The sequence below is a fragment of the Arvicanthis niloticus genome, chromosome 22 (assembly GCF_011762505.2).
Source record: "Arvicanthis niloticus isolate mArvNil1 chromosome 22, mArvNil1.pat.X, whole genome shotgun sequence".
NCBI lineage: Eukaryota > Metazoa > Chordata > Mammalia > Rodentia > Muridae > Arvicanthis > Arvicanthis niloticus.
The window spans coordinates 1,534,537-1,549,447 of NC_133429.1; the positions used below are offsets into that span (position 1 = coordinate 1,534,537).

Genomic DNA, 14,911 nt, shown 5'->3' on the forward strand with positions numbered 1-14,911 from the left:
AAAGCACAGACTCCCTGATGCTTCAACTTCCACGCAAGTACACGTGTGACAGAGTTCCGGGTTCCAGAGCGAGGCTGTCACCACAAACACACACAAATGAGCTGGTGACAGTGTCTTGCAAACAACTCCAAGCTGTATGGAGGCTGAGGCAGGAGGATTGCTTCAATGCAGAAGCTTGAGACCAACCAGGTCACAGAGATTGTCACCACCTTAGAATGCCCCTGCATCATCAGCGTCACTATTGTTGTTGTTACTTGAGCCCAAGTCTCAAGTAGCCAAGGCTGGCCTCAGACTTCCTATGGGGTCAAGGATAACTTTGAACTCCTGATCCTTCAGCCTCCCAAGTACTTGAATGACAATTCTGCAACCCCATGCTGGAAATGGAACCCAGCGCTTCATCATGCTGGGCAAGCACTGCCCACTGAGCTCCAAGCACCCTGCCCACTGAGCTCCAAGCACCCTGCCCACTGAGCTCCAAGCACCCTGCCCACTGAGCTCCAAGCACCCTGCCCACTGAGCTCCAAGCACCCTGCCCACTGAGTTGTCCTCCCCATGTGAACTTCTCACCGTATTCTCTCAGCTCCCGCCCCGCCCCTAGCCCCAGCACATCCCAGAACGTGTTTTCATCTCTGTCCACATCTCTGTCCACGAACAGGTGACCTGAGCTCATCATCTGACCAGGTTGTGCAAGGTGATGATCTGCAGGTATTTCCCTCAAGGTCCACATGCCTCAGAAAGAGGTCATGGATGTGGGGTTCTTGTCTTGGGTGCAGAAGGACAAGCGTGGACCCTGCCGTTCCAGCTCAAAGCCACTGTTTTCTGGTTATAGAAGGCAGGATTCGAATCTCAGGCCTGGGAAAGAGGGGATTCCAGAGAATTATCCAAACCCGTGTCTGCATGAACCTGTGACAAAGCCAGGTCCCTGGTGGTGACCTTGTCGTGCGTAGGGACCTGGCCGTCCTGTGGACTCTGCCATGGAGTTATGCAATGGGAGTTCAGGGGGAGACATTTTTACTGATTTATAAGCAGTCTGCAGTGACTCAATACCACTGGCTCAGAGAGGTTGTAGCCCAGGGTGCCCTTGAACTCCTGATCTTCTGGCTCCACCTCTCCAGTTCTGGGGTGGGAGATGTGCCACCATGCCCGTACATGCAGTGCTGGGCATGGCGCCTAGATTTCATTCGTCTAGGCAAGCACAGAGCCATAGCACCCTTCCAACTGAGCTGCAAGCACCCTGCCCACTGGGCTCAGTTTGGGCCCTGACTTTCCCAGGTCCCCCGGGCCTAGCTGGGTGGTAGTGACTTCTCCGCACAGCCTCTGGACAGGTCAGAGAAGAGACCTTACCCTGCACATGGTTTCTCAAAAGAAAGCATCAAACTGGCCCGGCCACATTTGCAGGAAGCACTGGTCACTCAGCTGTCAGTCAGCAGCCACCTCTGCTCGAGGCAGTGCTGACTCCTGACCTGGATCTAGACACTGCATCTTTCTCCATGGTGGTTGTGGTTGCTCAGGTCCCCCTTCCCCTGATCCAGGGACCTGGAGATTTCCCACAAGATGTCCAGAGACAGAGCCTCTCACTGCCAGCATTCAACCCCTGCCTGTGGGCTCTGTTCATCTTCCTCCCACCGTGCCCTCCCTTGTATCCACACAGAGACTTTGTATATATTTTATCATTTATTTTTGTGGTGACTAGATCTCATGTGGCACAGGCTAGCCTCAAAATGGCGATGTAGCTGAGGGCGGTCTTGAACTCTGAATCGTTTGCTGGTATGCTCTACCCTGTTTAGGGAGTGAGCCTCCTGTGTGCTCGACAAGCACTCTACCAACTGAGCTGCAAGCACCTTACTGGCTGGGCTGTGAGCAAGCTGTGTCCGCTGAGCTGCAGGCCCTGTTAGCAGAGAACCTTTGGTGATGGCAGTGACTTGGTTGGAGGTGGCTCTGACCCATCAGGCTCTGGGTGCTGTGACGCCACCAGAATTCACCTTGTCTCCTCTCGCCAACAGAGCTGCTGGGGTCACAGGCTTTCTCTGATCTGGGAGCGCTCCAGACCCAGACTTTGCCCCACCCCCCACATGTCACCTTTGTCACAACAGCAGGTGGGGCTCAGGAGTCAGACCAGCATTCTCTGCACCTGAGGGACCCCTGCACCCCGCCGCCATGTTGGTCCCACCCGTGAGCATGTTACTGTGCTTGCCGGCCCAGGGTGATGTGGAGGGCAGTGGGCAGGGAGTCACAGTGCTGTAGTTCAGGGTTGGCTGTTGTCCAGGTCATGTGCTTGGGACCTGGCCACACACCCAGGCCTGTGAATCTGTAACTGCCAAAGTAAAACCTTCTAACAGGTACATGCCAGTCAACCTGGCACTGCAGTGGGACAGGATCTGGTCTTCCTCAGCTATGTACATACAATCGGGACAGTCCAGGTGACATGAAATTGTCACAAAAAAAAAAAAAAGCAGGAGCTAAAGAGCTGGTGTGTGTGTGTTAGTGTGTATATATGTGTGCAAGTATGTTTATGTATGTATATGTGTGTATATGTGTATGTATATATGTGTGAACGTATGTATGTGTGTCTGTACACGTGTGTATATATATGTGAGTGTGTATGTGTATGTATGTATGTATATGTATATATGTGTGTGTGTGTGTGTGTGCCACAGTATATGTACAGAGCTCAGGTAACTTCAGGAAATCCATCCTTACTGTCCACTCTGTGGGTCCCAGGACTTGAACTCGGGTTCTCCGGCTTGGCAGCAGCACCATTACCTGCTGTGTCTCTGGCTTCTGCCTTCTGTCTTTGATGTAGTGAGACCAGGTCCTTGGTAGTGTGACATTCCAAGACTTTCAACCTACAAGGAAATAAAGACTGGATCTAAGGTCACTGAGGTCAGTTGCCATGACAGTGCAGTGCAGTAGCCAGGGTGACAGAAATGGCCTGTGTCCTGGTGGCTGGTTACATGGCCATGCATCCTTCTAAAACTCTGTCCACTGTGAATCTAAAAGGGTTTCACCATTAATAGAAACTTTGTCATTAAACAGAGTCCACGAAGGGTAGCTCTTACTGGGCATGGTAGTGCCCTTTAACCCAGAACTCAGGAGGCAGAGGTAGGTGGATCTCTGTGAATTTGAGGCCAGCCTGGTCTACAGAGGGAATTCCAGGACAGCCAGGGTTATACAGAGAAACCCTGTCTCGAAAACAAAACAGCCGGGCGATGGTGGCGCACACCTTTAATCCCAGCACTTGGGAGGCAGAGGCAGGCGGATTTCTGAGTTCGAGGCCAGCCTGGTCTACAGAGTGAGTTCCAGGACAGCCAGGGCTATACAGAGAAACCCTGTCTCGAAAAACCACAAAAAAAAAAAAAAAAAAAAAAAACCCAAGAACAAACCAAGAAGGCCGCCATACTGCACCCTCCCCTTTCCAGGTGTCTCCGTTGGCTTTTGCCAGTGGTTGTGATGGTGGTGTTTTGTTTTTGAGGCTGACCTTGAACTCACAATGTAGTCAAGGATAAGCTTGATTTCCTCTTTACCCTCTACCTTGTGAGCGCTAGGGTAAAGCCCTGAACCTCCATGTCTGTCTTAAGAGGTCCCTGTGTGATCGGCTCCAGCCAGGCGTGCCTGCTTTCCTCAGTGTCAGTCTTCCTGTGGTCAGTCATCACCTCAGCACTTACTTACTCATTGAGGGGTTTTGAGACAGGGCCTCATTGGGAAGCCGTGATTATCCTAAACCTGGCTGGCTTCTGCCTCCTCAATGTTGTTGGGATAGGTTGAATAAGCTGCACAGAGAACCATCCACAGAGCCTGGGTACACCTGCCTGATGTCTCTGCTGCACTAGACCCCCCCCCCCAAAGACATCCCACCCAGGGGACCCCAGCTTCTGGGGCATCTTCTATCCCTCCCCTCTTGGCATGTGGGTTTCCATGTCCTCAGCTGGCTGGTGACCAGATTGCAGGGTGTCTTGGCATCTGTGAAACCAAAAAGAGAATGCTAGGGCCCCTCAGGTCCCCAGAGACTCGTGTGGCTGTCAGAGGGGAGCTCCTGAGTGGAGTGGCAGAGGCAGGCACTACGCAGAGCGTCCTGGGTAACTAGGTGAATTCCTTCACATTCCCTGTGCTTCTTAATTCTGTGTTACTTCTACTCTCTGTTTCCTCCATGCTTAGTCCTGGGGTGGCCATCTTCACCCTCCCCAGCACATGGGAGGTGTAATTATATCTCTCCCCACGTGGGGAGCTAAACCCCAGCCCTGGCTTCCAACCCCATCAGGATGCTCAGAGCCTCTCTTAAGAGCACGGGCTGCTCTGAGAGGCCATCATCCCAAGTCACCACAGGTAATGCCCTGAGTTCGCCTGTGCTGCCTGGAGACCAGGCTGTGGTCACCGCGGATACTTCCAGGAACTCTGTAGGCCCCGCTGCACCACAAGACCTTCCCCCAGGGCTGCCGCGTGCTGAGCCAAGCCATGGTGAGCTCCCTGTGAAGAGCTAGCTGACTCACTCAAGGTTTCAGCTGCTGTTGACTCCCTTACTACCTGTGGGGGGCATGGCTGGAGCATGAGTCAGGGACTAGCTGGTGACACAACTCCCTGCCTGGACAGCAGAGAACAGCCCGCAGAATCACAGCTCAGGGGCAGCAGACACAATGGAAAACCCAAACTGTGCACCAGGAAAATCATGAAAGATACAAACATGTCTAGACAACTATGTGGACAAATACTGCAGTGTTCATACTGATGATTTGCAGAGGTGTGTGTGTGTGTGTGTGTGTGTGTACACATGATTAAGTACTGGCTTAGAATCCCCCACTGAGGGGCTGGAGGCCTGGCTCCTGAGTGGAGCCCTGGCTTAGCATGCACAGAGCCCCCCCACACACACACACATGCACAGAGCCCCCACACACACATGCACATAGCTACACACACATGCACATAGGAACTCCCATGCCCTATGCCTGTTTGTATAGATCCTCATGCACACACAGCACACACCTGAAGATAGACTCCAACCCACTCCCACTGTGTCTGTTCAACACTGATCTCCACACATACACATGCCTGCACTCAGATGCATCCTTATGTCACACACTCACACACACACACACACTCACACACTCACACACTCACACGCACACCCCTGCTCTTCTCTCCCCAGCTTCCCAGGAAAAATGTGGAAGCCTGGTCCTTGTTCTCTCTATCCAACTATATTTAGCTCAAGAGAAATCTCGGACTGAAGCCGTGCGGTTTTCATGCCCTGCCTGGAAACCCTGCTGACCAATTTCTCTGCAGCCCACACTGAGGCTCCGGCTGTCCCCAGGAGGGGAGCTGGGTGTCTGCCCACATGCCAGGGAGCCAGGCAGGGCCAAAGGAATTTTTGTTATGCTCATTAATTGATAGACTAGATGTGGTGGCCTGTGCCTGCCATCCCAGAAGCTTGAGAAGCTGAGGCAGGAGAAGGGCCCAGAGTTCCAGGCCAGCCTGGACTATTCTGTCTCAAAACAAAACAAAATTCACTGTCAGTTCATGGCAAGCTGCAACAAAACATATAAGGCACTTTTCATTCCACTGAAGCATTGCTTAATGTGACATTTGATAAAATACAGACGAGGGCTGGCGAGAGGGCTCAGCTGGAAAAGGTGATTGCAGCAGAGACTTGACAACCTGTGTTGTCCCAAGGACCCACTTGGAAGATAGCAGACTCCTACACCGTGTCCTTTGACCTCTGCACGGGTTCTGTAATACATGCAAACGTGCGTGCACACACACACACACACACACATGCAAACAGGCACGCATACACAGCTATTTTTAAACAATCAAATGTTTGGACCTGTTGAGAGGGGTCAGCCATGAAGCACTTGCTGCCAAGTTTGGTTCAATCCCTGGAGAGAACGGACTACAGCTGGCCGTCCTCTGACTTCCACACTGTCCCCTCACACACACAATAAATTAATTAATTAATTAATTAATTAAAAGGGGCTACATGTGGCTCAGCAGGAGGGAGTCATGTAGAAGCCCCTCCACGCCCCCCACCCCGGGCTGTCTGAAGAGTCCCAGGAGTTCATGTCTGGCTCCCTCAGCCCACCCAAACAGCCCAGCCCATACCCAGGCCACTGATTCCGCTGCCATCTGGGGACATCAGGGCCTCTGCTTGAATCGTCTAGCTCAGGACAGTTAGACAAGCTTTAGTTGAATTATCATCGGCCCCCAGGCCTGGGCCTTGGCGGTCACAATTCTCTAGACCCATTTGATGAGTGAATGCGTGATTGTATGACTGGCTAAGAGAGGGACCCGGGGAGAGCATGGGATGACTCTGTCCGTCGGTGGCTGCTGCCCCTTGCCACTCCGCCTGCAGGGATGGACAGCGGCAAGAGCTGGGTTCTCTTGCTGTGAGAGGCCAGCGGGGTCAGGGGTCAGGGTTCACAGGGTCTAAGCAGCAGGTTCACGCCACGCCTTCTGTGCCTCCAGCTCTCTAGACCCCAGGTCCACGCTCATGGCTGATGATGTCAGGTACTAACAACGTCGCCCAAGCCCGGAAGCTGGTGGAGCAGCTGCGCATCGAAGCTGGGATCGAACGCATCAAGGTGAGCTGCGTCAGGGGGTGGGGGGTTAGGGGGACCCCCGTGAATGGGCGTCTGTCCTTAGCCATAGATTCTGGCTGTGTGCTCAGGGGACATGCACTCGGCCCCTGAGCGAGCCACAGCCGCTTGCGTGCTGTCGGGACAGAGCCGCATCAGGCCGGCCCTGCAGGCGACTCGGGTCACCCTGGTGTCACAGTTCCTTGTCTTCCTCTGGTTACCACAGATGCGAGCAGGGGTACACACAGAGCAATGGCGCAGATGTGTGTCTGGCTGCTTCCACAGTTTGGCATGGTTTTCATTTCTTGCAATGACAAAATGAAACAGAAACATTTCATCTCAAAGGATGAAATCAAAAGAAAACTGTTTGATCTGTGTAGTAAACAAAGAAAGAAAAAGGGGGCTGGGGCGTGGTCCGGGGAGCCGCCGCCACCTAGAATCCTTAGGGGAGCCAGGAGGTTCACGTGAACACGGAACATTGGTACTCTAAGCCACGCCCCCAGCCCCTCATTGGGGGATTCCAGGCGGGGCTCCACCCAGACCACATCCCCAGCCCCTGTGGGTGATATTTGGTGTGTCACGATGCTTGTTAGACAACCTCATGGTCTACTTTCAGGACCGTAAGCCCACGCAAAGATCCATTACCAGCCGGGCAGTGGTGGCGCACACCTTTAATCCCAGCACTTGGGAGGCAGAGGCAGGCGGATTTCTGAGTTCGAGGCCAGCCTGGTCTACAGAGTGAGTTCCAGGACAGCCAGGGCTACACAGAGAAACCCTGTCTCGAAAAACCAAAAAAAAATCTATTACCAGATCCATCACCTCATGGTCTCCCCAGCGGCCATTACTACCTCCTATCTCTGGACTCATTCATTCTAGAAATATCTTCCCCTGGAATGAGTTATACTACGTGGCTTCTGTGTCTGATTCTTCTACTGAACACAAGTTCCTCAAAATCTCTTTATGTTGTGGCCTGTGTCAGAGCCTCATTCCTTATCATGGCTGTGTAATATTTCCACAGCGTGTGTACCACAGCGTGTGTGTGGCCGCCTGGGCTCCCCCTGCCTTGTGGCTGCCGTGGATATCTGTCCCGTCTGACCTTTCCTTTCTCCTTGTGCCACACAGGTCTCCAAGGCCTCGTCAGAGCTGATGAGTTACTGTGAGCAACATGCCCGGGCCGACCCCTTGCTGGTTGGTGTGCCAGCCTCTGAGAATCCATTCAAAGACAAAAAGCCTTGTGTAATTCTCTAGTTCTCTCTTTCTCTCTTTCTCTTTCTCTCTCTCTCTGTCTTCCTCCCTCCTTCCCTCTTCCTCTCTCTCTCTTCCTACCCGGAAGATATCGTCCAAGTTTTCCTGTAAGAAAAATATTTGAATCCCTCCTCCTTTGAATTCTAAAGGAACAGAAACCATTGTAGATGCCCAGATCCTCCTGACCTAGCTGGAGTTTGTGACCCCTGGGGGCTCTGACTGCCTGGAATAACTGAGCCATAGCCTCCTCACTTCCACCCGCTCTGGTCGAGAATCACTAATGTGACAGGTTTTAAAGCTCCCCTTAGTTGGCCTGGGAAGGGTTCAGTTGGTGAGTGAGCCTTGCAGGCGTGAGGTCCCTAGCTGGCAGCCTCAGGCTGTGCACCAAGCATGGGGTGTAGTGTCACAAGGCTGTGCTCCAGCATCCAGAAGGTGGAGACAGAAGGATTCCCAGGGCTTGAGGGACTGCCATCCATCGTAGCTGTCAGTAAACTCCAGACAGTGAGGGACCCTGCCTCAAACACAAGACAGAGGAGGACACCCAGCCTTGACCTCTGGATCCACACCCACACGCCGCACACACAATGAACCCTGTGCTGCCCAGTGTCCTTCTTGAGTGGCCCTGTAGTCTGCACAGTGACGCCCTTTCTCCGGCCCATTCCAGAAACAGGCATCTGGGTCTCCATACAAAGGAAGCACTTGCTGGTATGGCCGAGTGTGTAATTCTGTCTCCTAACCCTGAGGTCCATGTGGTCATTGGCGGCTCCCTGTTTTCTCCCAGTTACCCAGTTTCCCAGGTGGTTGTGAGGGCAGAAATGCAGATTTAATTATCTTGAGGTGATTGAGAAGGGGTGTTGGAATTCTCCATCCCACATTGTGACTGTGGCTCCAGATCCCTTTTCTCCTTCCTGGATCAAACAATTTTTAAGGAGCTAGAACCCAAGTCCCTCAGTGTGAGGACGGTGGCCCTGTTCGGTCTGCACTCCCACACGGGGGGGGGGGGGGGGGGGGGAAAGAGGGGATTCTGGGCGGGGCTCCATCACTGGCCACGCCCCTAGCCCTCTCACTGGTGGATTCTAAGCAGGGCTCCGCCCCTGATCACGCCTCAGACCCTTACTGGTGGATTCTAGACTGCACTCTACCCCCTGAGCCAGGCCTCTTCTCTTTTTATTTTGTGAGCAGAGCCCTAGAGTCCAGGCTGGCCTGGAACTGGATGCCCTCCTGCCTCTGTCTCCAGAGTAGCTACATGACAGGCCTGTGCTTGCATGTCTGACATAGGCTTGGACTGAAGATGACACGCTGGCTGTCTACACAGTGACAGCCGCAGGTATGGAGGACAGGGCGGCCGTGTGCCTGCGTGGTCAGCAGCCATACACAGAGGCACCCTAAGCATTTGAGAGACCTCAGCTGCCTCTTTGTCCTGCCGGATCCGCGTGAAAGCAAACAGCAGAAATGAAGCCAGTCCAGTTATTCCCCGAAGCTCTGGTGGAAATCTGCTTCCAAAAGCCTGTAACAGGCTGATCTCTGGACCAGGCTGATCCCTGCACAGTTCTCAAGTTGCCATGAGGAAAGTGAATGGGGCCACAGCTCATCCCCTAGCTCGTTAGGCACAACATACCACCTAGGTAAGGTGGCAGGCTCCCCCAGATCCATTTGATGGAAACAGGGAAAGAAGTCTCCAGTGTGACGAAGGGGAGACATTACAGGTGCTAAGAGAGGAGCCCCCATTTTCCCCTCCACGGGCTGGGGCCCAGAGAGCACAGACTAAGGGTCAGGCTCCTTCTGTGCACTGGCTCCCCATTACTGGTCAGAGAGGGCCAGAGACTTTGGTGAGCCTGGTTCTCAGAACCTGTAGTTGAATCAGAAAAGCCAGTGTCCCCCCAAAACTACAGACAACTTGCATTAGACCAGGTCCCAGGGTGTGTGTCCCCTAGCAGGGGACAGCAAGGAGAAAGAAAAGCATGTTCTGGGGACTGCGTTTGAAGAACACCCACACAGCTAGAAACCTGGGTTCCACCTCAAGCCTGCAGAAACCAGGCATGGGCACAGGGGATGTGGAGGCAGGAGGATCGATCAGGATTGCAGGGTCTTCCTCAGCCACATAACAGGCTCTGGAGGTTGCCGGCAGCAAACGCTGCCTGGCCAGCCTGTGTTTGTGGCAGCTTTTTGTTTCTCACCTCTGGGACAAAACCTCAAATCTGCATCTCTGCCCACAACTCCAGTGCCCCTTCCCCAGGTGACTCACAGGCCAAGGACAAAGTGACCTCTTGTTCCCAGGAAAGGTGGAACGTGCTTGGCTGATGTATCCAGGACAGCCCTTGGGCCCCAATAGTCCCTGTGTACACTCCTACTACTGCAGCCCTGTCTCGGCTTACAGACACTTGAGGAAACCAGAACACGACAGAGCAGGAGGCACGCCTTCAATCCCAGCACTTGGGAGGCAGAGGCAAGGGGATCTCTGTGAGTTAGAGGCCAGCCTGGTCTACAGAGTGAGTTGCAGGACAGCCAGGGCTATAGAGACTCTGTCTAAAAACAAACACAAAAACCGAAGCTGTCGTACCTGCTGCAGCTTGAGCCATCAGGAGGCACTTCCAACTTAAGGAGAAGAATGGTGGACATGAGGGTGTATCTACACAGAAGCCATACACACCGGCCAATGTCACAAGGCACTTTCCATTTCCGCTCGCACTCCAGGGCTGGCTCCTCCCCCTTCACGCTGCAGGGCTGGCTCCTCCCCCTTCACGCTCCAGGGCTGGCTCCTCTCTGTTCTAATTCCAGGGCTGGTTCCTCCCCTTCCTTTGTGACACTGGTTGGTTTTTATTTCTGATTTAAAAGAAAAATTCCGTGTGCCACGCCCAGTATTACTATTGTGTGGAATGAGGTCACAGGAGGGCGAATCCTCCATAATAAAATCCTCCCTTTTCCTTTTACCTCGACTCCAAAGTCTTTTTCTCTCCCTGGCCAGGATGGCTCAGATAATGTGAGGGACAGTGGCCAGCCTTCCACACCCCCTTCCTTCACAGGCTCCATCGGGCACTGGGGTGAGGGAGGACTGAGGCTCAGGCCGAGTGGACTGTAGGTCTACTCATTGAACTGTTTTGTTTTGAGACAAGCATTTCACGTAGTCCAGGCTGGCCTTGAACTCATTGTACAGCTCAGGCTAGCCTGAGCTTCCGGCCTCTAACTCCTGAGTACTGGGTGACGGGTGTGGCCAGCATGGCTGGGTCCCTGCAGTGCTGGGGTGGGAGCTGGGCTTTGTTCACACTGGGTGAGTGCTCCACCCACTGTGCTCCACCCTGGCCTTTTTGTTGTTTTGAGACAGGCACACTGTTTACCTGCCTAGAGTCACTCAGGAAGGGGCTCAGAACGTGGCTCAGGGAAAGAAAACTCACAGCACATGTGCAAAGGCCCTGGGTTCAGTCCCAGCATAAAAGATAGACCTTTTATTCCTAAACAGTTGTGCGATCAGAGGTTCAACACAGGCATCCCTTAGCTGTAGCCCAGGCCTGCAAGGAAGTTCCTGGAAGTACCACAGCTAGTCCCTCACAGTAGCCAGAGGCCCCGATCCCTAGGCTTGCAGCCCCACCCTCCTCCTCCTTTGAAGCCGGCAGTGCAGTGTCTTCTACTCTGCCTCCTTCTGAGGACCAGATTGATGACAGCAAGTCCTGGATAATCTAGGATGGTCCCCAGCCAGGACCCTCAGCTTGACCCTCTGCAAGGCTTCTCTGTTCTGGGAGATGACATGTCACAGATCTGAGGGAGCAGATAAGGTGATGTTTGGGGCTCGTAGCAGCCACCCCCAAGCCTGGATCCCATGGAGCCTGAGTTTGAGGCAGACATTTATCTGAGCTGAGGCCCAGGGTGAACTCAGGACAGTGAGGAGGGCGAGCCTGCTAGAAGGTGTGCTGCCGACTCAGCCTGTGGTCATCTCTGAGAGAGCATGGCCTTGCAAACTCACCTCCAGCGGTCTGGGATTCCAGAAACGGAGGCGGGAGGATAGATTCCCGGGCTCTGCTTTGCACAGGGGTTTCCGTCTGTAAGTAGGAGGTTGTGCTGTACAAGAGGTGAGACATCAGTGACAACCCCTCCCTCAAACAGAGCCTCAAGTTGACTGGAACTACAAGAAGTTTTAAAGGGGGTGGTAGCCAGGGCCTCTCACCATGAAGGTTCAAAAGAAAGGGAAAAAAAAAAAAAAAAAAAAAAAAAAAAAAAAAAAAAAAAAAAAAAAAAAAAAAAAAAAAAAAAACCAGGGCAGGTTTCCAGAAGTGTCTGGTGTGTATGAGACATATCCCTGACCCAAGCTAATGCGTGTGAATCACAGGCCACACTCAGAGGCTCTGCAGTCCCACATGCCCTCCAGAACAGCTTCTCACCTAAAGGTCCTGAAGGGCTCTGTGTAAGCTTTCACGCGACAGAGGCAGATCACAGCCACAAGACAGAGACACAGGGACAGCCCTCGGGGGGCTGAGGCAGGAGGATCTGGAGTGCAAGACTAGCCTGAGCTACAGAATGGGACCCTGGTGCTGGCGAGGTGGCTCGGCAGTTAAGAACACTGGCTGCAGAGGTCCCAGCTTCAGTTCCCAGCAATCACATGGCGGCTCACAACCTCCTATGGCTTCAGCTTCAGGGGAATCTGGCGCCCCCTCTGGCCTCTATGGGCACTGCACACTGACGTAGTACAAATAACTAAGAGCAAGACAAATGTTTCTTTTAAAGGAATGTTCTGAGTGGCTCTGGTTCTAGAGACGAAAGCTGGAAGCATCTCCGGCACTCGGCCACGGGTGAACAGAGAAAGGAAACAACATGTACAAACCAAAGGACGCCACTCAGCCATGGGATGAAAACGGTGCTAGGACGGGGTGACTTGTGAACTCTTAGGTTGAATGAAGCAAGCTTTGCCCGGAGGAGAACAGTGAGAGTCCATGGACAGTGGGAGAGGTCTGTGATCATCAGAATGACAGCCCCAAACACACCCACATCTAAAGAGAAGAGCCTAGGACTTGGTCCACTTACATAGGAGCAAGGAACCATCGCTTTTGCTGGAGAAATGTAAGCAAATGTTTACTGGACAGGTACAGGGGCTCAAGCCTGTCCTGTCAGCGCTCAGGGTGGAGGCCAGAGGATTGCTGTGAGTTAAGGCCTCAAAAAACAAACAAGGCAGAGGAGGCTAGAGCGCTGGCTCAGAGGCTGCTCTTGCAGAGGACCCAGGTTAGGTTCCCAGAGCCCACATATAACTTCAGCCAGAGGGGATGTGATGTGCCCTTCGGGTCTCCAAAGGCACCCACAGGGGTGTTCACACACACGCCACACACACAAATGTAACCAAATTAAAAAACAATTAAATAAGCAAACAGGGCCAAAGGGACAGCCAACGGGGTGTAGGCACTTGCTCCAAGTCAAAGGATCTGAGTTCGATCCCTGGGACTCCCATGGTAGAAGGCTGATTCCTGCATGCTGTCCTCTGACCTCCACACTTAATATCATGGCATGTGACTTGGTTCCCACACATAAATCATTGTAATAATGTTTTTAATTAAAACAGACAAGTGCTAGGGAGACGTCTGAGGTAAAGGGACTGGCTGCACTAATGAGGCCCGAGCTCCCACCTGAAGGGGCAGCTTGTGGCATGGACACCTTTGCCCAGTGTTGTGCAGTAGGGACAGGTGGCTCTCCAGGGCTCACTGGCTGCCATCCTAGCTCTGGGCTCCAGGAGAGACTCTGTCTCAAAGGAATAAGATGGCTGTGACATAGCATGACAGGCCATGTTGGTTCTTTTCTGACTAATGACAGACGGTGTGCATGTGGTACTCACGGCTGGGAGGACGGCTCAGCAGAGCACCGGAGAACCCCTGCCCCTCCAGAGGACGTGGGTTCCTGGCCCAGCAACCACCTGGTGGCTCAATTTCAAGGGAACCCAACGCCCTTTTCTGGCCTCCTTGGACACTACATGCATAAGGTACACAGGCAAACATGCAGACAAACACCCACACACATTAAAGAAAGGGAGAGAGATTTAAAAAAAAAAAAAAGAGTAAGAAGAAGAGCACTGTCTATTCCCCAGACAGAGCACAGACAGGCCAGAAACAGCCCAGAGACAGGACAGAGACAGGACAGAGACAGGACAGAGACAGGCCAGAGACAGACCAGAGACAGACCAGAGACAGGCCAGAGACAGACAAGAGACAGGCCAGAGACAGGCCAGAGACAGACCAGAGACAGAGCACAGATAGGCCAGAGACAGGCCAGAGACAGACCAGAGACAGAGCACAGACAGACCAGAGACAGAGTACAGACAGGCCAGAGACAGGCTCCATTATTATTATTAATTTTTATGAAGGTATTGTATTTGTTTTTCTCTGTCTAACCCTGGTGTCCTGGGACTCACAGTACAGCTCTGCCTGTGGTGTTTCTCCTGCCTCTGTGGTGCAGGAATGCCAAGCATGTGTCACCGTACCTGGCATGGTCCAGGGACTTTCTTGAGATTCCTTACAGGAGCATAGACAACTTAGGTAGCTGCCCCACTGGGGATCCCCACCTCTAGTGGCATGGTGGCCATCTCTTGGACAGTTGTGTCACTCGAGTTCCCACCCTCAAGGCAACAGTGTGCCTCCTGTGCACTCTGGCACCCATCCATGGAGAGTGGCTGCCCACCCCACAGCTGATGACCCTCACGGCACGTCAGTGGCTTGTATGCAAGCCCGAGTTCGAATTCTCAACACCCAAGTTGAAAACCACACGTGATGACACACTGCACCTCAGTACTTCAGGGTGAGTAGGAGTAAACTGGGGCTCACTGGCTAGCCAGTCTAGCACAATTGTCAAGCTCTGGATTCTGTGAAAGGCCCTGTGTCAATAAACAATGAGGAGAGAGATTGCAGAAGACACTCTGGTCTGTATACACAAACACATCAAGGCAAGGCTGAGCTATGAGCCATGCTAGATGCCAGCTCTACCTCTGCAGATCCAACAAGGTCCCTACCACACGTGTGGATCCACACAGGGAGTGTATGACAGCCCCCACAACAGGACTGAAGTAAGGCACCCCACAATAATCATAAGCTGCCTCCCAAGTCTAACAAGACCTATTTATTAGCTGTCAGGCT

At 53.0% G+C, this 14,911-nt stretch overlaps 1 protein-coding gene and 1 long non-coding RNA gene across 7 annotated transcripts in view; one reads left to right on the forward strand and one right to left on the reverse strand.

Moving 5' to 3' along the window:
• Gng7 (G protein subunit gamma 7) overlaps nt 1–8,795 on the forward strand; it is a 44,219-nt gene extending 35,424 nt beyond the window's left edge. For all 4 annotated transcript variants that reach the window (XR_013106199.1, XR_013106200.1, XM_076919355.1 and 1 more), the window contains 2 exons: nt 6,454–6,569; nt 7,686–8,795. Coding sequence is in view for 2 of the 4 variants with exons in the window: in XM_076919355.1 (XP_076775470.1) it covers nt 6,486–6,569; nt 7,686–7,811 (210 nt within the window). In the remaining 2 variants the exon portion in view is untranslated. The remainder of the gene's footprint in view (nt 1–6,453; nt 6,570–7,685) is intronic.
• LOC143435811 (uncharacterized) lies at nt 1,441–10,745 on the reverse strand. 3 transcript variants are annotated; one of them, XR_013106203.1, is made up of 4 exons: nt 10,369–10,745; nt 5,816–6,867; nt 2,701–2,846; nt 1,646–1,888 (listed from the first exon to the last, which is right to left on the reverse strand). It is a non-coding gene; the product is annotated as an uncharacterized LOC143435811 (long non-coding RNA). The 3 variants fall into 3 exon arrangements; XR_013106201.1 differs by having other exon boundaries at nt 1,441–2,846; nt 10,369–10,744; XR_013106202.1 differs by having other exon boundaries at nt 1,634–2,846; nt 6,091–6,867; nt 10,369–10,744.
• Between the last annotated feature and the right edge of the window lie 4,166 nt (nt 10,746–14,911).